Genomic DNA, 27,665 nt, shown 5'->3' with positions numbered 1-27,665 from the left:
ATATGGGAGCCTTTTTGGTCATGGCAAAGAACTGGAAACTGAAGTGATATACATCAATAAGGCAGTTTTCACTTTTTTATGATCATGAATTTTTCTCTAGTATAAATGGTATATCTTTTTTCACAATATAATTAACATGGAAATAAGGTCATAAATGATAAAATACTTACAGCATATTACCTGCTGTCTCAGGGAGGGAGAAGTGAGATGGCAGGAGAAAGCATGGATCACAAAATATCAGAAAAATATTAAAATTGTATCTACATGTAATTAGGAAAATTTTATATTTCTAATAAGTAGGTAAGTAGATATTATTCTTTCTCCCATTTTCTAGATGAGGAAACTGAAGCAGACAGCTGTCATGTGTATTGTAATAACTAAGACAATTCTGACATCAAATTAGAAATCAGGTTTTCCTGACAAAGTCCAGCACTCTACTATGTCATCTAGCTTAGCTTCTCTAGGGCTTCATTTCTTCATCATCAAAAGGAAGGAACTGAACAATATGTTCTTTAATGTCTCTTTCAATTTGATTATTATCAATGCCTGATAATTCTTCTCTGTTTTTTAATTGGACAAAAGTATCTATTATTCTCTGTACAGTCTGATTTTTCTTCAGAGTTAGTATTAATGTTTTATGTATTGGTGTCAGATTATGTCTCGAAGCTTTGGAGTTAACCTCTATTACTAATGTTTTGACTAATCTTTAGTATTGTGTATATATATATATATATATATATATATATATATATATATATATATATGTATGTATGTATGTCAAGGCAGAGTGATATAGCTATATACATATAGCTAGGATTTCTGTTTGGTGGCTTTAACCAGAAGCACTCTGCCTTGACCTTCTGAATACTGTATAATTTAACATTTGAATACTTATTAAAAAGGACAATTTTGGTCCCTATAAAAACATTGAAATTCCTACAGTTCAATTACTCTCCTTTTTTGTTGTTGCTTATCTTCATGTATTTAGCCATTTTGTGTGCTTTTTAAAGAGGGAAGTTAAGCAAATTATGTCTCTTTTTAAAGTGCTTGGAAATGTTCTTTCACTTGTTTCCCACTTCTAAATAGCACAAATGTAAAATTCATGAATATCTCAGTTTTTGGTCTAATTTAACAATTTGTTTCCTGCCACAATACTGGAAAATTGCATCAAAACTCTTTTTTAAAGGGAGCAACAAAAGGAACCCATCTATTGCTGACAGTATAAGAGACATAGATCCCAATTGTCTGATTTCCAAAACAATAATATTGCCTTCTTTATAGTGATTGCAAACAGAAAGATCAGCTTGTCATTCAGTTGAAAGAATTAAATGTAAAAATTCCTATATTGGAGTTTCTGTTCTTATTTAGTTATGTTGAAATGATAGGGTAGTTATGGTAAGGCATATCTATTAAATCCCTCTTTATCTCTCCCTTCCTCCACATATCCTTTTTGGTGAGTTATAACGTGTTTTTTTTAATTATATTCTATACAGAAAAATATTTTGTCATACTGCCTGCAGAATGACAATAACAATTCTCTTTGAAAATTCATCTAAAAATGAGACATCCTTTCCCAATAAAACCTTGAAAGAAAGCTTTAAAATGATTGAGAAAAAAATCATGAACATATAATAGATGGGTTTCGATGGATATCATAAATAATTAACTTTATGTAAAAATGCATTTGTAGATTTTTTAAAAATTCTTAATATCACAGTATTTTGCTTATTCTCTTCCCCACTCCTATTTTTCCTGATTTTAAGAATTTTTTTCATGTTATGTTCTTACCTCCACTCAAGAAATAAATGAGTTGATAATAGAGTTTGTCCAGTCTGCCATCCCTTTGATTGGACTCTTTATGCTGTATGTTCCCTTAGTCTGCCGAAACAGTCTTCACATGCTGGGTGAGCAAAGCCCTGGTTCACCAGGGGTCAACGACCCGATGGCTACCCTCACAAGTTTTAGCCCGCCTGTTGAAGCCGTTGCCTCGGGTGTGGCCGCTGCTGCATGCTAACAGCTACTGGGAGCCACAAATGAGAGCTGGGTGTCAGGTTGGGGTCAGAGGCTGGAGAGCTGCCCTAGGAGGGCACAACAAGCTCTACATACCAGAGATACTACCCCTCCCTGAGCACCCCATGCACCCCACGGTGTTAGGATAGATGAGTGTGCACAAAGATACTTGTGCATGAAAGAGATTTAAGTGGAAAAGTCGATGCACAGAGACAGTCCCACTCTCTCAGCGTTGGAAGCCTGGGTCCAGTGGCACAAAAGGCAGAAGAAAACAATAAGAAGGTTCAATGGCTGAGATGGCGATGCAGGAAAGCACTGTGGAATGCTTAGGGAGTGTTGGAGCACAAAGGACAACACGGCTATCCAATGCAGCTGAGGAAGTCTCCAGGCATAACAATTTTTAGTGCCACTGGACCCAGGCTTCCAACACCGAGAGAGTGGAACTGTCTCTGTGCACCGACTTTTCCACTTAAATCTTTTTCACACACAAGTATCTTTGTGCACATTCATCTATCCTAACCCCGTCCACCCTCTTCAAGACCTGCAGTGATGGGGGAGTGGCGATGCAACAAGTAGAGGTGACCACTGGCAGTTGTAGTCACGATCCTGCACGTAGGCGGCCCATGGACCAGTGGTCGCTCGGCCCTGTAGGGCAGCAGAGACGTTTGGCAGCATCCTGGGTGACTGAGCAGCCCTCTCTAGGACAGCACTGCTCACCCTAATCAAGGGAGGGGACTAGAAAAGGTGTCCCAAACATTGCCTGCCCTACAAACACCCAGTCAGCACACCACGGCTGGCGGGTCATCCCTTTAAGTGGTCAAAATCAAAGGAAACATAATACAAAGAAACTCCTACTAGGAGCATGGAACATCAGAACATTACTTGATAGAGAGAATACCCCAAGACCTGAAAGATGAACAGCTCTAATCGGTAACGAACTGGCGCGATATAACATCGACATCGCAGCCCTAAGCGAAACACGCTTACCAGAAGAGGGATCACTCAGCGAACCCACCACTGGATATACCTTCTTCTGGAAAGGTAGAGCCACAAATGAAGACAGAATCCACAGTGTTGGCCTGGCTATCAAGGCCAGTTTGCTTAAACAGCTGCCAGATTTGCCTGTGGGCATCAGAGAGAGGCTCATGAAGATCTGTTTGCCTCTCAGCAAAAACCGGTATGCCACAATCATCAGTGTATATGCCCCAACACTGACCAGCACAGAGGAGACCATCAAGAAGTTCTACTCTGACCTGAGTGCCGTCCTGCACTCAGTGCCCACAAATGACAAGCTGATACTACTGGGAGACTTCAACGCCCGCGTTGGCCAGGACCATGAAAGATGGAAAGGAGTGCTCAGCAAACACGACGTGGGCAAAATGAACAACGGCCTACTGCTACTCAGCAAATGCGTAGAGTTCGAACTCACCATCACGAACACTGTGTTCAGAATGGCGAACAAATATAAAACAATGTGGATGCACCCACGATCAAAACAGTGGCATCTCATTGACTACATCATTGTACGCCAGCAAAACATCCAGGATGTACAGATCACCAGAGCCATGAGAGGGGCTGAATGCTGGACAGACCACTGATTAGTTACAGCGACTCTTCAAATATGCATTGCACCTCGCCATCCAAAACGTGCCCAGACAGTTCGCGCATTTTACAACATGAGTTGTCTTAGAAATCCATCTTATTTGCAAACATTCCAGTCCTGCCTGGACAACAAGCTGTTTGCCAAGGGACCACTCACTGGAAGCTCAGCTGAGAAATGGAACCAGTTCAGAGACGCAGTGAAGAAAACATCAAAGGCAGTCCTAGGCCCCAAACAATGCAACCACCAGGACTGGTTCAATGAGAACAACACTGCTATTGAAGACCTATTGAGCAAAAAGAACAAAGCCTTTATGGAGTGGCAAAATAACCCAAACTCTGCTCCTAAAAGGGACAGATTCAAGTCTCTCCAAGCCAGGCGCAGTGTGAGATCAGGAAGATGCAAGACCAATGTTGGGAAAAAAAAGGCAGACGAAATCCAGCACTTTGCTGATACGAAAAACTACAAACAATTTTTCAGTTCCCTCAAGATTGTCTATGGACCATTAAAACCCACCACCACTCCCTTGCTATCCTCGGATGGTGACACTCTCATAAAAGATAAAAAAGGCATCAGCAACAGATGGAAAGAACACTTTAGTCAGCTTCTCAACCAACCTTCTTCAGTCGCCCAAAGCACCCTTGACCAGATCCCCCAAAACTGCACCATTGAACAACTTGACATCCCTCCTTCAATAGAGGAAGTCCAAAAAGCCACTAAACAAATGAGTATAGGCAAGGCACCCAGTAAAGAAGGGATCCCAACCAAGGTGTACAAGGCCTTAAAGGGAAAGGTGATTCAGGCATTCCACATAGTGCTGACCAGCATATGGGAAGAGGAAGACATGCCCCCAGAACTCAGAGATGCCTCCATCGTAGCCCTATACAAGAACAAAGGCTCACGAGCAGCCTGTGACAACTACAGAGGCATCTCACTACTCTCCACTGCTGGAAAGATCCTCACCTGTGTTATACTCAACAGACTCCTGTCATCTGTTTCAGAGCAGAACCTGCCTGAATCACAATGTGGCTTCCGACCAGATCGTAGCACCATCGACATGGTCTTCACGGTGAGGCAAATGCAGGAAAAATGCCTTGAGCAGAACCTGAGTCTCTACATTGTCTTCATAGACCTGACAAAGGTGTTCAACACAGTGAACAGGGACGCATTGTGAGTGATCCTCAGCAAGCTCGGTTGCCCAGTAAAATTTGTCAAACTGATCCAGTTCTTTCATGTCGACATGACAGGGGAAGTCCTATCTGGTGGAGAGACTTCTGATCGCTTCAACATCTCCAATGGTGTAAAACAAGGCTGTGTCCTCGCTCCGGTACTATTCAACCTATGCTTCACCCAGGTATTACGACATGCTGTGATGGATCTAGACCTGGGCGTCTACATCAAATACCGGCTGGATGGCTCACTATTCAACCTTCGCCGCCTGACTGCAAAAACAAATACAACAGAGAGACTCATCCTGGAAGCTCTCTTTGCAGATGACTGTGCTCTCATGGTCCACCAAGAAAATCATCTCCAAACCATTGTGGACAGGTTCTCCACCGCAACAAAACTGTTTGGCCTGACTATCAGCCTCAGCAAAACAGAGGTGCTGTTCCAACCTGCACCAGGGAGGCCAATTAACAAGCTGTGCATTACAATCGATGGCACGCAGCTTTCTAACGTCAACACTTTCAAGTACCTGGGCACCATCACCAACAATGGGTCCCTAGACCACGAGATCAATGCCAGGATCCAAAAGGCCAGCCAGGCACTTGGGCGGCTGCGCTCCAAAGTCCTCCAACACAGCGGTGTAAGCACTGCGACAGTGGTCCTCAGCTCGCTCCTGTACGGTTGCGAGACATGGACACTGTACCGGAAGCACATGAAGCAGCTGGAGCAATTCCACCAATGCTCCCTCCGGTCAATCGTGAGGATCCGATGGCAGGACCGAATCACCAATCAGGAAGTCCTCGACAGAGCCAACTCCACCAGCATCGAAGTCCTGGTCCTCCAAACCCAGCTACGATGGTCTGGACACGTCATCCGCATGGACCCACAGCGAATACCAAGATAGGTATTCTATGGTGAACTGTCAGCTGGACTCAGGAAACAAGGCCGACCAATGAAAAGATTCAAGGATCAGCTAAAGTCAAACTTGAAGTGGGCTGGCATGACACCAAAGCAACTAGAACTCGCTGCCTCTGACAGAAGCAGCTGGCGAACCCACATTCACCATGCCGCCACCACCTTTGAAGATGAGCGTCGTTGACGTCTTGCCGCTGCGCGTGAACGCCGACACCAGGCCACAACCGCACCTCCCGTAACAACTGGCGTCCCATGCCCCATGTGCCACAAACTGTGCGCCTCAGCCTTTGGACTCCAAAGCCACATGAGGGTACACCGTAGATGAAACTGCACAAAGACAATAGTCATTTTCGGTTTCCGAGAGACTATTACTATGTACTATGTACCCTTAGTCCAGGATAGGATAGGCTGTCTATCTTGGATTAACCAATGCTGCCTGCAGTCTTTGCATTAGAGAGTGAGTAGACTTGACCATTGCTAGGGAATTGCTGCCTGACTTAAATCACAATCTGCCTTTGTCATTTGTTTAGGATAAAATCAGGTTTCTGGAGTTCAAGCCCATTTAAATAATGAAATGAAGATAAAATAATTATCAGTGAATTAATTTTAAAATTTACTAAATATTTACTAAGTGCTAGAGATTACGTTAAGCAACTGTTTTACAAATATTAAAAGTGAAATAGTCCTTGCCTTCAAGGAGTTTACATTTTAATGGGGGAAGGTAACATATATGGGAATGATGTCCCAGGCAATATTGGGATTCATAGGGGTGTTTTGTTTATCCTTAGGGCAGTCAGATGAAATTCTCTTTATAGAAGTAATGGAAATATTGCTTTGACTCGGGGGTGCAGAGCAACAGGTAGAAAGGGGATAAGCAAAGGGAGAGCCCCTGTGGCTGCAGAGAGAGGACTTGGTTAAAGGGGTGGATGGAATGTGAAGTTGAAGCATGGTTTGAGGTTTGGGGCCAGCTAGATAAATATTGTGATTAAAAGAAGAAAACTTACAAAAGGGATACAGATGTCTTGAAGAATATGAGTAAAATTATATGAGAGAAATTAAATTCCAAAATATTCATGATTTTTCAGTAGCCCACTACATAGGAAGTGGTATATGGGCAAATGAAAATGAGTAAGACACAATGCCTTCCTTCAGGAAACTTAGAGATTTGTAGGAGTAATTATTCAATTAAATTCCACAAGCATTTATTAAGCTCTTGCTATTGGGAAGCATAATCCTAGGTAGTAGGTAGAAAAAGAAATGTAAAAAGCAGTCCCTCACCTCAAGGGGCCTACATTCAATGCAGAATAAAATATGTACATTGAAAAGCAAAATACAGGAGGAAGTGAGTCCTGACAACTAGAGGGAACAGGAAAGGCTTTCCTCCCAGGAGACTCCACCTTAGAAGTTAGAGCTCCTAAGAGGCAGAAGGGATAAAAGTGAATCCGAGGCAAAGGGACAGTGTAGAAAGGTAGATAGGCTAGAGATATAATGCTGAGGTTGAGGAATGACAAATAGGTACATTTGGCTGAAATATAGGATGTGAAGTGAAATGAAGTGAAGTAATAAGAGCTTTAAGTAACAAGTTGAAGTTTGTATTTTATCCTGGAAGAAATAGGGAATTCACTTCTTTAGCGCTAGAGTAATGTGAAGCTGCATGTAGGTAGGGCAGTTATTTTGCCTGTTGTATAGAGAAAGATTGGAGAAGGAGAGAGAATATAATAAAAATGTAGATTAATCAGTAGACTATTAAGCAAACTGAAATTCAATTTGCCTTAGGGGACTTACTGTGTATATTGGATCTACTATATGGCACATATGTATATCATATCATAGTTTTCCAGGCTCATAGAGGAGAATAAGTCTTTCTTCAGGAGCTTGCTCTGGTCATTGCCCCAGCACTAGTCTCCTCAAACATAATGCCCTAGGACTTAACTTTAATTTACTAATCTAGGACTGACTCTTCCATCCAGACTACCTAGTGGTATGGTAATGGACTGAGAAGTGTGCCTCATTTCCCTTGAACTGAAGGGACTAAGAATCCATTCTACCTCTCCTTAATGGGAGTCTTTGGAGCCCTTCCTGGACATTCAGTAGCCTACTTAGAAAAAATAGAAATGTTTCGGTCTGGAAATGACTATAGCTCAAATATACAAGACTAAAGAAATTTAGTGTGGCTTGGGTTTAATATTCCTATTTTTGCTCAATTGACTGTGAACAATTTTAGAGAGCATACTGTAATTATATTATCTGACCTTTAATTATAATTTTCAATGCCTATGTGTTTATATTATGTAATTGTGATGATTAAATTATGGTGACTTCTGTGGGAAAATTAAAAATAATGGGGGGGGTGGGGAAAAAGCTTTTCAACTAGTTAAGAGTAAAAATCACCCAAAAAGATGTGCCATCAAGGACTAATTTCCTTGAAATTCTGTGCCTGTTGTGAAGATTAATAACAGGTGGCCTTTTAGGGAGCTCCCAGCCTGAGTCTAATGTTCTGGTTGTTCTTTTATTATCCCAAACCTCCATAACTAAAGGATTTTTTCACCCTGCCCTTTGTTCACAATATGGGACTGTAATTGAGTTCATATTTCTCACCCAACCTTTCAGCTGTAATTAATATTTTATTATACCAGATTTTATCACTAAATAGCAGAGCAGCAGGGTATTGAGCTGCACACACACACACGTACAAAGAGCAGTGGGGACTTATTGATGCCAGGCAAGTTCCTTGTAATGAGTTATGGTTGAGAGAACACAAAATGCATTTATGGTACCCAACAAATATTCCAAAGTAATTTGCAGCAGATCATATCTTGATCAGAACAGGACAAAAAGAAATTAAAGTTCCTAAAATAAAGTATTTAATTCCATGGATCTATTTATGTTATGCAGTATATGTTACCCAATGTCCATTGTCTGTGTTATTATCAGTTTCATTATTTCATTTTATTAACATGACTGTTAGGTCAGCTACTTTGGATGTTGAGAATCATATGAAATTGTCTAAAAACTGTTCACTCTGAATATTCTGGAGAGTGACAGAGACATAGTCTTCCCATTAAAGCTATCTTTGAGGGAATGTCAACTCGAAAGCTTTCATTCCATAGAACTTCAGTGAGTTTCAATTTGTTGTGATTTTATTAGGCCATTTTGAACAATAGGCTGTAATTTCAGTAAAGGATTTTGAAAGATCTGGATAATGGTATCTCTGAGTGATAGGTTAAAACAGTAGACAAAATGAAGCCCATTTTATTACTTTAAATGTAACACTTGATATTAAGCCCTTTTCATCATGAATCCATCTTTCAAGGTTTGAGATTCATTTAGATTTTTCAATCTAGCAAAGATTTTAAAGAGTTAGTACTATCTCCTCTGTATTTTTTCACCTCTTCCTTAACATGGAATTGGTGAGTTGCATCAGAAAAACAAATCAAGGTAGAAGTAATACTTAAGAGTTCTGGACTGGGAAACATTGCTAAATCTTTGAAACTTTCACTGGTGACAATTACTCTAAAATGGATTGTGTAAAAATTAAAATTAATATATAATTTCAAATATATTTTATAAGATTAGGTTAATACAGGAGTTAAAATTACAACTCTCTTATTGAGATGAATTAGCAGATCATGTGATCATGACTGTTTAACTGAAAGAGTACTTCTAACTTATCAAGTCAAATAGTCTCAGTTTACCATTGAGAAAACTGAGGTTCAAGGTCATAAAGAGACTTAACATAGTTAGAATCAACAGAGGAGGTAAGTATAGGAGGTGAGACATGAACTCAAGTCACCAGACTCCAAAGCAAGTGCCACTCAGGAAAATTAGAAATAAAACTAATCAATCAGGTTTCATCTCAAAGTTAGGATGGACTGAAAACTTTATACCATATTTGAACTCCCAACTTTCAAAAAATCATATGAAAGATTTTCAGATGTTCTTTACTGGGCTCTACTTCATATGCCATTCTATATAAATGCAGATTTCCTATTCTGCTTGTAAAGGCCTTAGAGTTTTGTTGTAGGGAAGCCTAGCATAAATTAAACTTTAAATTAAATTTTATTTCACAAGAAAGTTCTGTTGTAGTTGTGTCCTATTTCTGGCATATTCGTCCTCAGTGTGGATTGTATTTTAATATTGCAGGTGCTGTAGAAAGATTTTACATTAGTTGAAATACTGAAATAGTGATGGAAAAGGAAGAGTACAACTTTAAACAAAGGAACTATGAGTAATACATTAAAAGAATAATCGAATTTTAATTCAGTACTTGCTCAGCTCACTAAGCAAGAAACTGCTGTTTTCAGTACTAAATAATTTTGCTATTTTATTGTCTTTAAAGAAAAGACATTCAAATGATGAGATTTTGGAAGCAGGGCTTGAGGTTATAATTGCAGTTGGAAAGGTTTCATGAAATTAATTAGTGAGATGATCTCATTTTTATAAATGAAAAACACATCAGTCATAAAGTTCTGTCAGGTTACCATTGACCTAGGTGCTAATAATGTGTTAATTTACATTAAGGCTACAGCAGTGTGTGGCAATTGGGCGGCAGATAGGATTTAGCTATTTTTCATTAGCACTTGGACTTTGATAAAGGGGAACAGAAAAGAGCTGCTTGACCTTTCAGTGTTTAAATTATTAAAGAGCAAATAGATTTGAGGTCTGGATGCTTGCAAATCTAATTTGTCTTGTGGAGCAAGGATGAAAAGACATTTTGGGTTTGAAATTGCTCCAGTCAACTTAGTTCTCTCTTTAATGTAGCTGAAGATGAATAGATGGGAGCCATTTGAAATGTAATATACATGGAGTAGTATATGTACTAGAACTAATATCAGCTTGCTGAGACAAAGGCACAATTAGGGGATGATTTTATTCCTAAAATATCTATGAATTCTCAAAATTATTGCTGTTTAGAAAACCAGGTAGTTTTTATTTTCATAAGTGGCCACTTGATTGAAATAATATTGATTATGCTTTTTTTTTCATTTAAAAAGAAAGGCCAAATTCACCAGGTTATTATTTTGTCTTGGATCAGCACCATGCAGTCATGTTTATTAGTTTTTGTTTTGTTTGCCCTTTTTTTAAAAAATTCTTTTTCTTATTTGGAGCCAATGTGGTTCTAGAACAACCTTGATATCTTCATTAAGGAAAATTGAAGAATCACCCAGACCTAATTTCAACTGTAGATAGAAAACTCCAACACAAAACTGTCTAATCCAAAATTGTTCTATTTTACAGTGGCATGTAGTGAATTGTGTATCTCAAAGGTTTGAAATTTTGAGATTCTCAAGTGTTTATTAGCCAGATAATGTTCACTCCTTCCCTTCCCTTCCTAATCCTTGTAGAGCCAAGCCTGGGTCTCTAAATATTGCTGAGGGGAGTGGATATATTGCTGATGTAGTCAAACCCTCTACACAGTTTAGAGTGCCCTTATCAATTGCATCTACGAGTTAATTGCTCAAGTTAATTGCTTAAGTCAAGAAAGTACTGATCTGATCTCTCTCAATATTCCCTCCAAATACTTTAAAATAAGGCCTCAAAATGAATTTTGGAGTGACAGAGCCAACAAAAGGTCAGTGAGACATTCATTGAGCCCAAGGCATCTTAGGAGCTTGGAAAGAGATCAGTGACATTGGAGTAGAAACTGACCACTAACCCAACTGAATGAAACACCAGTGGTAATATTAGGTAGGGGTAACAGAAACAGTAGCACCTTTGGGATCCCTCAGTCCAGAGACAGTAAGGGAGATAGGACAAGGATCAAAAAGAGATTACGGGGAGGAACCCTTATGCTAGTACCAGTTGCAAGATTATACCTTTTTTGGCAAATCCATTTCATATACCTGCATATGTGTCATAATTCAAGGGCAGAGAGGAGTACTTTGTTTAATAGGGTGAGGGAGCATGAGGAAAAATATCACTTCCAGTCCCAAGAGATCAGGAGCTCTTTCTGAGGAAAGACAACAGTGCAGATCAGAAGAGATATTTCTTGCAATTTTCTCCCCATATCACACCACCTTGGAAGTACTAGAAATTTCTAAATTCCCACAATTCTTCCAAAAATAGCAATGTGAAAAAACCTGAAACTTGAGAAAATGTCACCTTTGCCCCCTAAGAACAGAGCCCAACTTTAACATAAAATTCATAATCAAGAAATGGTGAGAAAAAAATCTGTAAACAAAAAAGAACCTAAAAAAAATACCATGGTGACAGGGAAGATCAAGAAGCAAACTCAGAAGACAATGGAGTTCAAACAGCTAAAAGTCTCACAGGAAAGTTCCAAAGGAAAAAAAAATGTGAACTAGCTACAAGCTCAACAAGAATTCCTGAAAGAACTAAAAATATTTTCATAGTCAAAAAAGAATGGTAAAGAAAAATTTAGGTTAAAAATAAGAATAAAGGAAGAAAATTATGCCATGATAATTAACAGTTTTCTAAAAGTGGCACAAAAATAATGATGAAAATAATGTCTTACAAAATTGGGACCCTAATGGCTAGTGGAACTGTGAAAATTGATCCAACTATTCTCGAGGGCAATTTGGAATGCATACCCTATGATCCAGTAATACCACTATTAGGTCTGTATCCCAGAGAGATAAAAAGAAAAAGAGGAGTGGGGAGGAAAAGGACCTATTTGTACAAAAAAAATTTATATAGCTGAGCTTTTTGTGGTGCCAAAGAATTGGAAATTAAGGAGATGGCATCATTTGGGGAATGGCTGAACAAATTCTGGTATATGATGGTGATGGAATACTATTGTGCTATAAGGGATGGTAAACAGAATGATTTCAGAAAGAGATAGAAAGACTCACATGAACAGATACAGAGTGAAATAATAAGAAACAGGAAAACCTTGTAGACAGTAGCAGCAATATTGTAGAATTATCAACTGTAATAGACTTAGCTATTATGTGTAATATAATGATACAAAGCAATTCTGAGAAACTTTATGACAAAGAATGCTATCCACCTCCATAGTTTTCAATAATCTATTTGGGTTTATGTTTTGGGGTTTTGTTTTGTTTTTTTAAATTACTCACAAAAGTGAATAATATGGAAATATGTTTTTCATGATAATACATGTACATCCCAGACTGAATTGCCTGCCAAAAATGGGAGGTGGAAGGTAAAGGAGAGAGGAAGATAAGCTCAATTATGTAACTTAGGAAAACTTGTGGGGAAATTTGTTACATCATACAACTGGAAAAAATAGATGTTTAAAAAATGAAATAAAACAAAGTGGACCCAATGAAAAGAGTCACAAAAATGCACTGAAAATTCCTTAAAAATTAGATTGGGCAAAAAGAAGTTAATGACTATGAGAATCAAGAAACAAAAAATAAATCAAAAGAAGGAAAAATAGAAGAAAATGTGAAATATGATACTGAAAAACAACTGACTTGGAAAATAGATCAAGAAGAGATAATTTAAGAAGTATTACATTAAACATATAACATTAACAGACTGACTAAGATATTACCTAAAAAAGAACCTAGATATCTTATTTTAAGAAATTATCAAGTAAAACTGCCTAGATATCAAAGAACTAGAGGAAAGTGTCCAAACACCACTTGAAAGAAATGCCCAAAAGAAAACTCCCAGGAATATTATAGCCAAATTTCAGAGTTTCCATGTCAAAGAGAAAATATTTTTCCATCCAGAAAGAAACTATTCAAATACCATGGAGTCATGATCAGTATCACATAACATTGAGCAGCTACCTTTTTAAAGGAGCAAAGGGCTTTAGAATATGATATTCTGGAAGACAGAAAAACTGAGATTTCAACCAAAAATAACATATCCAGCAAATTATAATCCCTCAAAAGAAGAAAACAAAGTGGATATTTAATGAAATAGAGACTTTTCAAGCATTTGTGATGAAAAAACCTGAGCTAATTTTTTTTTTACTTTCAAATAAAAGACTCAAGAGAAACATAAAAAATTAAAACTGTGAAAGAGAAATCATAAAGGACTTATAAGATTAAACTCATTAATTTTCTATATGGGAAGATACTGTGTGTAACTTCTAAAAACTCTAATATTATTAGGGAAATTAAAAGGATTCTATATAGAGAATATGGAAATAAGTCAGTTTTGCTGAAATTTTGTATAACATGGAAAGGTGAGAAAGAAAGCTGCCTTGGGAGAAAGGAGAAGAGAGGGGAAGAATTTGGGGAAACAGATCCTATAAAAGAGATATAAAAAGAAGAGCATTTTCAGAGAAGGAGGACATAGTAGGGAGTGGTAGAAAACACTTGAACTTAAATCACATGAAAATTGGTTCAGAGAGGGAATACACATACACAAACACATACTCAAATGCCAGTAGAAATCTATATTACTGAATAAGGAAGTAAGAGGGAACAAAGAGAAGGAAAAGATGAGAAGAGATAAAAAGAGAATGCAGATTAAGAGAGACAATGGTCAGAAACAAGACAAACTTTAAAAAAAATAGAGAAACAAAGCAGAAGAAAACAAAATAGAAGGAAATGCACATTTAGTGATCATAATTGCGAATGTGAATGAGATTAATTCAACCATAAAATGGAAGTGTAAAGTGGGATGGATCAGAAACCTGTATACAGCAATATGTTATTTAGAAGAAACATAGTTGAAACAGAGACACACACAGTCCTAAAATAAGGGGTTAAAACAGAATCTATTGTGCTTTGGCTGAGTTTGTAAAAAAGGCAATAGAAATAAAAATCTTAGACAAACTAATAGCAAAATAGGGCTATTTAAAAGGGATAAGCAACTTACCCAGAGTCACAAAGCTAGGAAGTATCTGAGATCGCATTTGAACCCAGGACCACCCATCTCTAGGCCTGGTTCTCAATCCACTTAGCCACCTACCTGCTCTCAATGGAATCTTTCTTGAAATGAAAAGTAGTACTTATCTAAAACAAAGAGGAAGCATTATCTATAATGAGGATAAACTTGAAGCCTTCACATTAAGATCAGAGGTGAAGAAAGGATAGCCATTATCAGCACCTTTATTCTCTCTTGTCCTATAAATACTAACTATAACAATAAGACAATAAAAAGGCATTGAAGAAACAAAAATAGGAAATCAGGAAACAAAACTCTCTTTCTTTTCAGTTGATATGATGGTATGCTTAGAAAACCCAATAGGTTCAACCAAAAAGGTAGTCAAAACAATTAACCTCAGTGAAGAGACATGATATAAAATAAATCCATTTAGGTCATTAATATTTCTTAATGCAATCAGCAAAACCCATCAGAAGACATAGAAATTGTAATGAAAATAACTGCAGATAATATAAATTAGGTGGGAGTCTACCTGCAAAGACAAACATAGGGACAATTGGGAAACTTTTTATAGAAATACAAATCTAAACAATTGGAGAAATATTAATTCTTCATGGGTAGATTGAGCCAATATAATAAAAATAATTCTCTTTACATTACTTTATTCAATGCCATACAGTTCAAACTATCAAAATGTCTCATACAAATAGAAAAAACAATAGCAAAATTCATATGCAAGAACAAAAGGTCAAGAATATCAAGGATAGCCATGAAAAATATGTGAAAGAAGGAAGACAAGCAGTACCAGATTTGAAACTATTTTACAAAGTGGTAATATAATCATCAAAATAATCCCGTTCTGAGCTAAGAAATGGAGTGATGAATCAGTGGTAAAGAAAAACTTGCTATAATTTTATTTTCCTAGTTTCCCATTTTTTTCCTGATTTTGGCTGCACTACTACCCTTTATTCAAAATGATCTGTTTTAGTTCCCATAATCTCCTCTATCTCTTATTTGGTCCCTCATCTATATATTTGATTTTCTCATGTTCTACTAACTTACTTATGATTTCAGCCTTCATGTCTTTCTCATTTATCCATTTTACCTTAACTAGGTATCGGTTGAAATGTTAGCCTATGCCTGGTTTTTGCCAAACTGTTATCCAGTTTTCCCAGCAATTTTTGTCAAATTCTGAGTTCTTACCCTCAAAGTTGGATATTGGGGGTTATCAAACATTAGATTACTATGGTCATTTACTACTCTTATTTATTGTGGTACCTGATCTTTCCCAATGATCCATCATTTGGCCATTTATCAACAGCATTCTTCAGTTGACCATTGTCAAAGGCTATAAATGTTCAATTTTCAGAAGAATAATTATAATGTACTAATAATCACATTAAAAAGTTCTAAACTAAACTAATGATTAGAGAAATACAAATTAAACCAACTCAGATACCACCTTACACCTATCAGATTAGCTAACATGACAGAAATAGAAAATGAAAAATACTATAGGAGATGTGGGGGAGGAAAGGGACACTGATGCAATGTTGCTGTAGCTATGGAGTAGTCTAACCATTCTGAAGAACTCGGAACTGTGCTCAAAGATCTATAAAACTGTGCATACTCTTTGACTCAGAAATACAACTAAACAGATAAAAGAAAAGGGAAAAGTACCTATTTGTAGAAGAATATTTATAGTAGCTCTTTTCTTTTTGGTGGCAAACTATCAGAAATCTAGGCATTCTCATCTATTGCAGAATGACTGAACCAATTGTGATTTATAATTGTGATGGAATACTATTATGCTCTAAGAAATGAGAAGCAGGATGATTTCAGAAACCCTTGGGAAAACTTATATGAAATTATGCAAAGTAAAGTGAGCAGAACCAAAAGAAAATTATATAGAGTAACAACAATATTATAAGGATGATCAAGAGGAAATACTTAACTACTTTGATCAAGACAGTGATCCCATACAATTCCAAAGGACTAGTATAAAAATGTTATCTATCTCTAGAGAGAAAACTTGTGAATTCTGAATATATGCCAAACTGACCACCAGATTTGTTCGCAGATTAAGTATTTAATCCAACTATCCCCCAAAGTCCCAATATTAAGGCATTGTAAAGTATTTTAATGACTGTTCTTGGCATTGTGGGGACACTGTCCCATCTCAGCTGCCCTCCTAATCTCTTAGAATGATTGCACAAAATTCAAGCACACATATCTGTTTTGATTTCTATCTCCACCAGCAGTATTTGCCTCTAAGGATATACTCTAGGGCAAAATGTCTCCCAATATATTTTTGATCCTTAATACATGAATTGGCTAGAGCAGAAAGCACAGGTGAACAAGTATTCTCAGCATGATTCCTGAAGGATAAGATATGCACTTGTTTCTTTGAATATACAATAGGTATATGGTCAGTGAGACACTGATATACTCCTTACAGATAAATCTTCCATTTCTCTGGGACCATCTTAATTAGTAATAATTCTCTATCCATCTCTTTGTAATTTATTTTCATGGATATTAACTGTCACATTAGACCGTAATAATTTCAGGAGTAGTTCCTCCCTTGCAATATGGCTATCTGTGATAAATTAGTTTTGATAGAAAATTAGATATTAGCATGAAAGTACTGTTAACAGTGGGAATATATCTTAAATGTCTTCTTCAAAGCCTTAAAGATAACTGATTGAGTTATTTCTGAAATATGCGCAATGTCCTTTTGTTCAAGTCCAGTTCTCCATCACTCATGAATTGTTTGGGATAAATTGTTAGTAAGAATTGATATTTCAGAAACAAAACCTGAAAATCCCACAACATTATAAAACTTTCACTGTTGAAAAAGAAAAGGATGTCATCCATTGCCACAATATCTATATATGTTATGAATGAAATTTTAGTCTGGACCTAAAATGAACCCCAATGGAAGCTACTTGAGGTTAAGAAGCTAGTTATCTGCCTTACAATATAAGCCATGGTGCCATAATAAAATTAATTGGTAAAGTTGACCTTTCTTAGGATACATGGTCCTGTTCATGGCATAAAAATATCAAAATGCCAGCAAGTAAGTAAGAGCAATGTTAATTAAGTCTTGAAATTTCCTCCAGGTATCAGACAGCCCCTAAGGCAAAATCTGATATTTAGTGTTCACATCTTGTGCTGAAGGCTACCTTACTCTCATTCTTATTTTTTATAAGGTTATAACCTCTCCCCCTTTTCCTGGCTCCTAAATTCAAAGGAATAAATGTAGGCACTGTAGATCCTTCCTAAGATATCTGCAATATAATTGGAAGATACCAGTTTTTTACAGTATTTCTTATATCCATGCAGTCACTGAAGGAATGAACTGTCCCACCTTTCTTAAACAAACAAACAAACAAAAACAGAACTGTTCCTCCCAATTATTTATCTATTATTAATTTTTATTTTTATCCTTATTTATTTATTTATTTAGAATATTTCACCATGGTTTTATGATTCATGTTCTTTCCCTTCCCCTTTTTCTTCCTCCCTCCCAGAGCTGAAGAGCAATTCCACTGGGTTTTACATGTATCTCTAGTGATTGAAATATTAGGATAAATTCCTCACATTCTATTGGATATAGCTTCACAATTTTCAGTTTTCTTTATCAATTTAGCACATCTTCCCAAAGTATAGGAACTTCCCAAGAAGTAGATTTTGTAGAAAAATAGAACTATTTAGCTCTATTTAGAAGGTAGCTCTCTTCTGATTAAATGTTTCTCTTAAATCCCACTATGGATAGCTCAGTACCCAGTTCTTGAATTGTGGTAGTCATATCATGGGTTAACCAAAAGAAACAGTGTGAGATCTCACAGGACATTTATGCATGTAACTCTAGGCAAGAAACTTTGTGAGCCTCAGTATCCTCATCTGTAAAGTTAAGGAGTTAGATTCCTGTCCTATAAATTCTCCTACAGCTCTAAATCTATAATCCTTTGTTATAAGAAGCTCTGGGATAGTCCAGCAAAAACAAAGCAAAAATAGCATCAATAATAATTTATTTGCATAATACCTTAAGTTGGCAGAACACTTTTTTATCTTTGGTGTGTTGCCCTATTGGCTTCATGACTTACAAACTGTTCTAAGTAAACCTTTTCACCTTTACAAATGCCCCTGTCAAATCTTGTCCTAGAATATTATGACTTGTGATTTGCCAACACATCCATGTTTCATTTTATGTGATTTTGGAAAATGTAATATATTTTATATTGTTGTTTTTAATTACAATTTTATTATATTATTTTATTTAAAGCAAGTAAACACTTTGGGGTGACTAAGTCTATAAATTCATATTCAAGTATATGTAAACCATACCTATTTAAGAGTTTTATATTTGTTCAGAGAAATACAAACAAGCTCTTCAGAATTTTAAAGAAAGAACATATTTAATGGAAGTTCCATTTTCTTGAAAAAAAGTTATGTTTTTATTTGGGAACAACTAATGGGCGTTTTTTTTACTGTCAGAAAGAGAGAAAGATCTATAAGATTTATATTTGAATCCTGGCTCTGATAGCTTTATTTGTGTGATAAAGGTCAAATCTTGTCCCCGTGAGCTCCGGAGCCTCATTTTCTTCATCTGTACTTTGATACTTAGTCTGATCCGTAATATTTTTTAAAATTTTATTTAATTATATGATTTAGAATATTTTTCCATGGTTACAAGACTCATGTTCTTTCCCTCCCCCCCCCATCCCCTTCCTGTATCTGATGCACAATTCCACTGGGTATAATGTGTCATTTGATCAAGACCCATTTCCATATTATTAATATTTGCACTAGGGTGATCTTTTAGAATCTATTTTCCTAGTCATAGCCCCATCAACCCATGTGATGAAACATTGTTTTTCTTCTGTGTTTCTTTTCCCACAGTTCTTCCTCTGGATGTGGATAGCATTCTTTTTCATATGTCCCTCCAAATAGTTCTGGATCATTGCTGCTGGTAGAGAAGTCCATTACATTGTATTGTACCACAGTGTATCAGTCTCTGTGTATAATGTTTTCCTGGTTCTGCTCCTCTTGCTCTGCATCACTTCCTGGAGGTTGTTCCAGTCCCCATGGAATTCCTCCACTTTATTATTCCTTTGAGCACAATAGTATTCCATCACCAACATATACCACAATTTGTTCAGCCATTCCCCAATTGAAGGGTATCCCCTCATTTTCCAATTTTTTGCCACCCCCAACAGCACAGCTATGAATATTCTTGTACAAGTCTTTTTCCTTATTATCTCTTTGGGGTACAAACCCAGCAGTGCTATGGCTGGATCAAAGGGCAGGCAGTCTTTTAGCCCCCTTTGGACACAGTTCCAAATTGCCTTCCAGAATGGCTGGATCAATTCAGAACTCCACCAGCAATGCATTAATGTCCAAATTCTGTCACATTGCCTCCAACATTCATTACTTTTCTTTGCTGTCATGTTAGCCAATGATCCATAATATTGTTGAGGCAGACAGTCCTTTCATTTGTGTAGACAACACATGTGATACAGATTGTAACTTGTTCTTGCACTTTCATACTGAACAATTCTTAACCCTTTTCTTCCTTAGGTCCTCTGTAGAGCATCCATCTGAAGGAATGGTGGCTTTTATAAGATTGTATAGGGAGATCTAGAAGTACTGCATTCCTCTCATTTTAAAAATGAGGAAATTAAATCACAAAGAGGTGGACCTGGAGTCAGGAAGACCTGTATTCACATCTGGCCTCAGATATTTACTAGCTGTGTGACCCTGAGCAATTCACTTAAACTTTATCTGGTCTGTTTTCTTATCTATAAATGGGAACCATAATAGCATCTTCCTTCCAGAATTGTTATAGAATTAAATAAGATCATCTTTATAAAGCACTTGGCAAACCTAAAAGTACAGTACCATCATCTTCTTCATTATTGTCTTGCAACATAACTAGTCTACCTTTTTTAAGTAATTATGCACCTAGTTAATATTTTTTATACTACTTCTATTGAATCAGTCATCATTGTGGATAATGCCGCAACCATTTTTTGCTTACTACTTAAATTGCCAACGATATTTGGGCCATTTGCTGTTTTGATTCTCCTGAGATTGATAGGACCCTATAACTTCACTCCATCTGTATGATCAAGATAATCTTTGTACTACTTAACTCAAAAGATCACTGCAAGGAAGACATGTTGTAAATTTTAGGACACTATAGGAATGCATGGATACAGTTTCCCCCAGCATCTTTTTAGACTTCTGTACTCAACTGCTTTTATCAAGTGTTTTCTCTCTTTTGCATGTCTCGGCATATTGTATAGCTGAGGAATGGAGTAGTGGTAGCCTCACTCAGATGTCATTTAAAAAAATCTCAGTATTACAGATAGAGAAAGTGAGAACTTACTACCTTTGATTTTTCTTTTCTCCTTTCTTAGTGTATACCAAATAGTGGTTGAAGAAGAAAGTCCTCGTAGAACTAAAAAGACGACGGAAATATTGAAATGCTACCCTGTGCCTATTCACTTCCAGAATGCTTCCATCCTCAACTCTCCATATTATTTTGCTGCTGAGTTTCCAGCAAACAGTCTGCAAGCTGCTCAGCCCTTTACTATTGGAGACAACCGAACTTACAATGGCTACTGGAACTCTCCTCTTCTCCCCCACAAAAGCTACAGAATTTATTTTCAAGCTGCTAGTAGAGCTAATGGGGTAAGTGTTACATGTGGCCAATCAATCAATATTTACTAAGAATCTACTATGTCTCAGACACGGGGCTAAACATTTGTCATGCAAAAAGAGGCAAAAAGGACAGTCCCTGCCCTCAAGTTAGACAATGAGGGAGACAAACTTGCAAACAAATGTATAAAGATCAGGCTGTGTATAGGATAAATAAAAAATAATTAACAGAAGTATGGCACTGGAATTGAGAGGTTGGGGAAATCTTCTTGCAGAAGGTGGGATTTTTTTTTTTATGAAATTGTCCCAGTGGATAGGATGTAGGGCAAGACACTTAAGCACTATTTGCCTCAGTTTCTCCATCTGGAGGTGGAGAAAGAAATGGCAAATTCCAGTATCCTAGACAAAAAAAAAACAAAACAAAACCCTAGAGTCAGAAAGAGTCCAAAACAATTTTTTAAAAATGACTAAACAATAAAAGGAAGCTAGAGATATCAATAGTCAAAGGTCAGAGAGTATTCCAGATATGGGAAGAATGCAGAGAGAATGCTGGAGACAAGATGAAACCAGAAGGAGGCTAATGGCACTGGAGTAAAGAGTAATGTGTAAGAAAACTAGAAAGATAGGAGGCTAGATTATGAAGGGCCTTGAAAGGGCCTTTTTGTATTTGCTCCTAGAGTCAATGGTCAGTTATGCTATTTTTATCATATTTGCTAAGTTCAGACAGTTTATATGGTACTAATGGCATGATTATTAGAAAGCAGATATTTTCTTACATGGTTTTTAACTACATATGAACTAAAAAGTAAAGATTAGTCTTTAGGGAAGGCCTATCACCAATATGACACTTTAGTTTCTTCCATTCAACAGATGTTTATCAATATTTTTTGAGTTGCTATTCCTATCTTCTGCATTAGACCTTTATTACTAACCCTTAGTACTTGCTTTGTATATATCTTGTAAATAAATAGTTGTGTGCATGTTGTCTCCACCATTAGAAAGTGAGTTTCTTGTCTGGGACTTTGGTTTTTTGCCTTTCTTTATATCCCTGACATTTAACACTGTGCCTGACAAATATGCATAATAAATATCTGATGACTGGCTCATTGTTCCTTGTTCATCTTTCCTTATGAAAAAAATGATATAAGCATGTATGATATCTGTCCTCAAAAAGTCTATATTTTAGGAGGGGTTTTTATTTTATTTTTTGTTTGAATTTTTTTATTTAATTGATGTAGAATATTTTTCCATGGTTGTATGATTCATGTTCTTTCCCTCCCCTTCTCCCACACCTTTCCATAGCCAATGAGCAATTTCACTGGGTTTTACATGTATCATTGATCAAGACCTATTTCTATATTATTAAATGGATATAGTGTTCTTTCTCATAGGTCCATCAGAATTGTCCTGGATTATTGCATTGCTGCTAGTAGAGAAGTTCATTGCATTCAATTGTGCCACAGTATATCTGTCTCTGTGTATAAGGTTCTCCTGGTTCTGTTCCTTTCACTCTGTATCAATTCCTGGAGGTCTTTCCAGTTCACATGGAATTCCTCCAATTCATTATTTTTAGCACAATAGAATTCCATCACCAACAGATACCACAATTTGTTCAGCCATTCCCCACAAAGAGTGCAGCTATAAATATTTTTTTATTATCTCTTTGGGGTATAAACTCAGCAGTGGTATGGCTGAATCAAAGGGCAGGCCATCTTTTAAAGCCCTTTGCCATCCAGAAGGAGGATTTTTAAATGCCATGTAATCAGATGATTGGAAAATCATTTTCATTTATCCAGGTGTTTCCACAAGTTGACTTGTAATTATTACCAAGAGGTACATCATCTTCCTTACTGTTATCTCTCTAACTCATCTTCCAATTAGCTTTCAAATAATCTCCCTAGAAATAAATCAGACCCCACCCCCTGCTAAAGGAATAAATCAGACCATATCATTTCCTTGCTCAAGAAACTTCCTTGGTTCCCTACTGCCACCAGAAAAAGATGAGTTCCTCAGCTCCTCAAAGTCACTCTAGAGCTTGTCTCCATATTCATTTTCCAGTACTCACCTGTACCACCTCTCTATTCCATTCAAACTCTCAATTTGATTCTTTTTTTATATTAGCTTTCTAATGGAGAAATGTTTTGTACCCCCATGTTTTGTACCCTGTCCACTCCTCCCCTTACTACCATAGTATTCCTTAGTTCTTTATTTCTAATGTCTTAGAATCCATAGTTGTTCTTAAAGACTCCATCATTTCCATACCTTTTCATGCTGCCCCCATGTTATTGGGCTCCATTTCTCTTTACATTATTATGGATAGACTCATTTATTTACATATTGCTTGGAAAAAGTGGGAACCTGCCCCAATCTCCTCCGCTATCATAAAAGATAAGCTCACAAATGTCAGAGATCACTTCATGGATTGTTTCTGTAATCCAAGCTGATAAAACACTGGCTAGTACATAGTATAAATTTACACATATGTGAGGGGGGAAATGAAAAAGAAGAATATATTTTGCTTAAATTATATCTATGGTACAATTACAGCACCCCAATAGCTCATTATCATTTTTGATCCTAGCATTTGTCTTTTCAGCCCATTTGTTCCTAACTCCTTGGTTCTAGAGCAAATAAAGTTTCTTTTTGTTATGATTGAATGATTATTCTTTATGTAAAACTGAAAACTAGTATCAGTAAGATGGGTTTGAAAATGAAATAAACTTTCACAAGATCTTGTTGGGTCCACTTCATTTAGCAATTTCTTGCCCAAATTTCATCCCCCCCCCCCCCACTTCAAAAAAAATTCCTGGTCATATGGATAAGATTTACCTGCTTCTCTCAACAGCCTGGAAATTGTTTCTAGTCACCATAATGGCTCCCATTTAGCAATGCCCTGAGACTGCAGTCTTGTAATTTAAAAAAAGAAGAAGCAGAAGAAGACATACTGTTCTTTGAGCTGAGCTGTGTTCTCTTTTCCAATCTTGTTTGCACAGGAAAGATGTCAGAATAGTTTGAGGTCAGTAAAGGTTCAAAAAGTCACTGCCCTCTTTGTAGACAGTGTGCTGATTTTATCTTCTGGGTCAGAGTAACATGAAGTATTATTTTGTTGCCATTGTGGTGACATTGTATTGTCAGCCAGGAAGTGTATGTAACTCAGTGACTTCCTTCAAAAACCAAGGAAAGCATGCTTCATCAATAACCTTAGACTCAAGCTACAGACAGATTTCTTGGTGAGCTTCTGAAAAGTGACCACTTTTTCCTCTTTATTTAACACAGGAAACCAAGATTGATTGCGTCAGGGTGGCCACCAAAGGTAGGTTAAATTCTGAGATACTTTTCTGTCTCACGGAAACTCTTTAACCAAAGTGTTTTTAAACCATTGGAAATAATAGCACTGTGTCATTTAAAATTATTTCATTATACATAGGGATGCAATGCTGAAAAGTATAGACATTTTCTCTAGAGGCATCAGTATTGTTTCTGGGCCACGTTTCTGATGATCTGGGCTTTAAAAAAATCCTGATGGCTCTAATTTATACATCACCTTCATTTCTGAATAATCTCCCCTCCACAGCAAGTTATCTCTTATATCATAGAATAAAAAAGAAAAAAAGAAGAGAAGAGCAGTTCAGCAAAACAAAGTTTTCAAGTTATTCTGACAATATAACTAATGTTCTAGACCTTTAGACTCCCACCTCTACAAAGAAGGGTAGGTAGTAAATGTATCTTCTAATTTGTTGATGGTTTGGAACTTTAACTTGTGGGGTTTTTATATATCTCACTATATTTATTTCTCATGTGTTTTTCTATAATAGCATCATATTGATATCTCTGTTGGCTTTTCATATGCAAGTAGTAAAATTATGCACTCTTTTTAGCAGTTATCCAATTGTAATTATAGCAGAGAGTAAGTAAAATGTTTATATCAGTGAAGTCAGTATTTCTGAAAACTCTGAAATTCCAGGGTAGTATAGTATTCAGTATTAGAAATAAATCACATAAAATGGGCCCAAGACAACCCATGTCTACAAAAACTGCTGGATTAATATGGTTAAGATAGTAAGTTTAGGACTGTTTGGAGAATGTCTCCATAGCATCCCTCTCTTAAATTCTAGAAAGTGGTGATAATAGACCACTCTAGAAATAACTCAAACATTTAAAAATGTGTTTTTTGTTTTAGATGTCAAATAAGTGGCCACATATTAACATATAATTCACCACAGTGGAAATGAGATTCCTAAGAACCATTTTATAAATGCATTGTATACTTTCAAAACCTTCATTGAATAGCTTCATTTTGAAAGCAATTGACTACAATGATGCATAGTTTTCTGTTGTTTTCTAGTGTTCCTGATTGTTCTTTTAATTAATTTTTAATTCTTCTTTTTAATATGAAATTTCTTGCCTTTTACACTATATGCTATGTTTAATGTGCCTGATATGCTGACCCTTTTTAGGCTTCTAGTTTATCTCGGCTATGAAATAGGAACTTATACATATTATTTCATTCCTCTCTATATCACCCCAGCTGTCTAAAAGAATGAAAGAACCCCCTAAAGTGCAAAATGTTGAATAATAAAATGAACTTACATTAAACTATATTTTCTTGTTTTTTTTTCCAAATACTCATATTACTACTTTCACATTTGATTCTTGCAACATCCTTGCAATACAAACAGCAAGGTTTTATTTCCATCCCTATTTTAAAGATGGGAAAATTGATTCACAGAGAAGTTACCTGAGGTCACACAGCTAGTAATTACCAGAATAAGGACTTGAACCCAAATAGTTTTCACTTCCATTCCAATGTTCTTACAGTTCTAAATGTGCTACTTTTTTTCCAACCTGATGTTGGTATTTCTGTGTTCCAGTTATTAAGCCTAATTTACTGCCATATTTAATCATAGTAATAATGAACTTTCTTTCATAGTTTTAATTTTGGGACTGATGTAGCAATGTAAATAACATTAGTGAGGAGTCAAATCTGACAGCTTTGCTATTTGCACAACAGATTGCAATAGCGTTTTTTCTCCCATCATCTAGGTTTAATCAATATTGTGGTTCATTTTACACTTCACAAGGGATGGATAGATAATCAGTTGACCTCATTGATTAGATAATTTCCACTCACATTTTTAAGTGATTTGTGAACCTTTACATAGTAACTGACAGTTTCTATAGTCTCTATTTGTGAAAGGAAAAGTAAAACTTGAATGATCATTCCATTGAGCTATTTGTCGATTATCCTTTCATAAACTCATAGAGCTAGAAACAACCTTGAGAGAGGTCTTGCCTCCAGGCAAAATTTGTGTGTTCTTTAATATCCCCCAGAGAAGGAGATGGAGCTGGCTCCTTTTGCACTATAATCTTTCACAACTCTTAGTATCATAAAGTCCTTCATGGTTTTTACTTAAAGTTATCTTCTTACAGCATTAGTCATTCCATCTTCACTAGTACTAAATAGAAACAAAGCCTAGGATAAGAAGGTAGAAGGACTTTCAGGTCCTTCTTGACATAAGTTCCTTGACCCTGAGAACATATTTATAGACTACATCATAATTCTGAACAAAATCATCCTAGTTGTTCTTGTTTTACAATGCTGGCATTTAATTAAATTTTCAGCTAACAAAACCACCTTCCCAAGTCAGACATTGTATTTCCAAAGATTTCAGCATTCTTCTAAAATAACTATTGTCAAGAATCTTTACAGATATAGTCGGAGGTGGTTTTGTTTTCACAAAGAACTCAATTTGTAATTTCTAGGAAAGGGATATGTCTCTTTAAAATATATTTTCATGCCTTTAATGTTTTGATTGTTTTAATCATATGTGCAGGGTCTGTTGTGACACTAATCATATCACACATTAAACATCATAAAAAATTAGATACAGAAAAGACCTAACGTGTTTTCCATAGATCTCCATATCAGAGAAGACAGTCTAATGCCTATGTTGCTCCTTTAAACAGGCATACAATTTAGATATTTTCCTGTTCTATGGATGTGAATGTACCTAGTGACTATAGCAAACTAATTAGTAAACCTCCTATTTCTTAAGTTCTAAGAATATCATTCAGTTCTATAATTATTTATTAAGCACCTACTATATACAAAGCACTGTGCTTGATGCTGAGAATAGAAAGATAAAATAAACAAAAATAACTTCTACATTCTATTTAGAAAAATGTAAATCAGTAAAATTATATCATTTAGATGACTTGCCCCCTAAATTTGGATGGACCTCCATAGTTCTATCCTGGGATCTCTTCTCTTCTCTACAGAGCTCCATTGAGATTAATAATCATTTGATCATCTCTTTGTAGATGACTTCATATATCTATAGACCCAGCCCTAGCCTTTCTTCTGAGCTTTACCATTTGCCATTTGGATATTTGGACATTTGGAAATTGGATTTTCCCAAGACATCTTAAACTCTGAATGTCCAAAACAAAATTCATTAGCTTTCCCCCAAAATCTACCTCTCTATTGTTTTTTCAGAGGATTTCACCTTTACTCAAGTTTCTCAAGTTTGTAACCTTA

General features: G+C 36.4%; 1 protein-coding gene across 10 annotated transcripts in view; it reads left to right on the top strand.

Annotated features, from left to right (window-relative positions):
- Positions 1-27,665, top strand: part of PTPRM (protein tyrosine phosphatase receptor type M) — a 1,053,679-nt gene that overhangs the window by 623,898 nt on the left and 402,116 nt on the right. For all 10 annotated transcript variants that reach the window (XM_056820784.1, XM_016432809.2, XM_056820785.1 and 7 more), the window contains exons 12-13: positions 20,887-21,160; positions 24,404-24,440. In XM_056820784.1, coding sequence (XP_056676762.1) covers positions 20,887-21,160; positions 24,404-24,440 — 311 coding nt within the window. The remainder of the gene's footprint in view (positions 1-20,886; positions 21,161-24,403; positions 24,441-27,665) is intronic.

The sequence above is a fragment of the Monodelphis domestica genome, chromosome 3 (assembly GCF_027887165.1).
Source record: "Monodelphis domestica isolate mMonDom1 chromosome 3, mMonDom1.pri, whole genome shotgun sequence".
Classification (NCBI taxonomy): domain Eukaryota; kingdom Metazoa; phylum Chordata; class Mammalia; order Didelphimorphia; family Didelphidae; genus Monodelphis; species Monodelphis domestica.
Note: the sequence above shows the minus strand (reverse complement) of the source record. Positions and strands in the feature narration are given on the sequence as shown.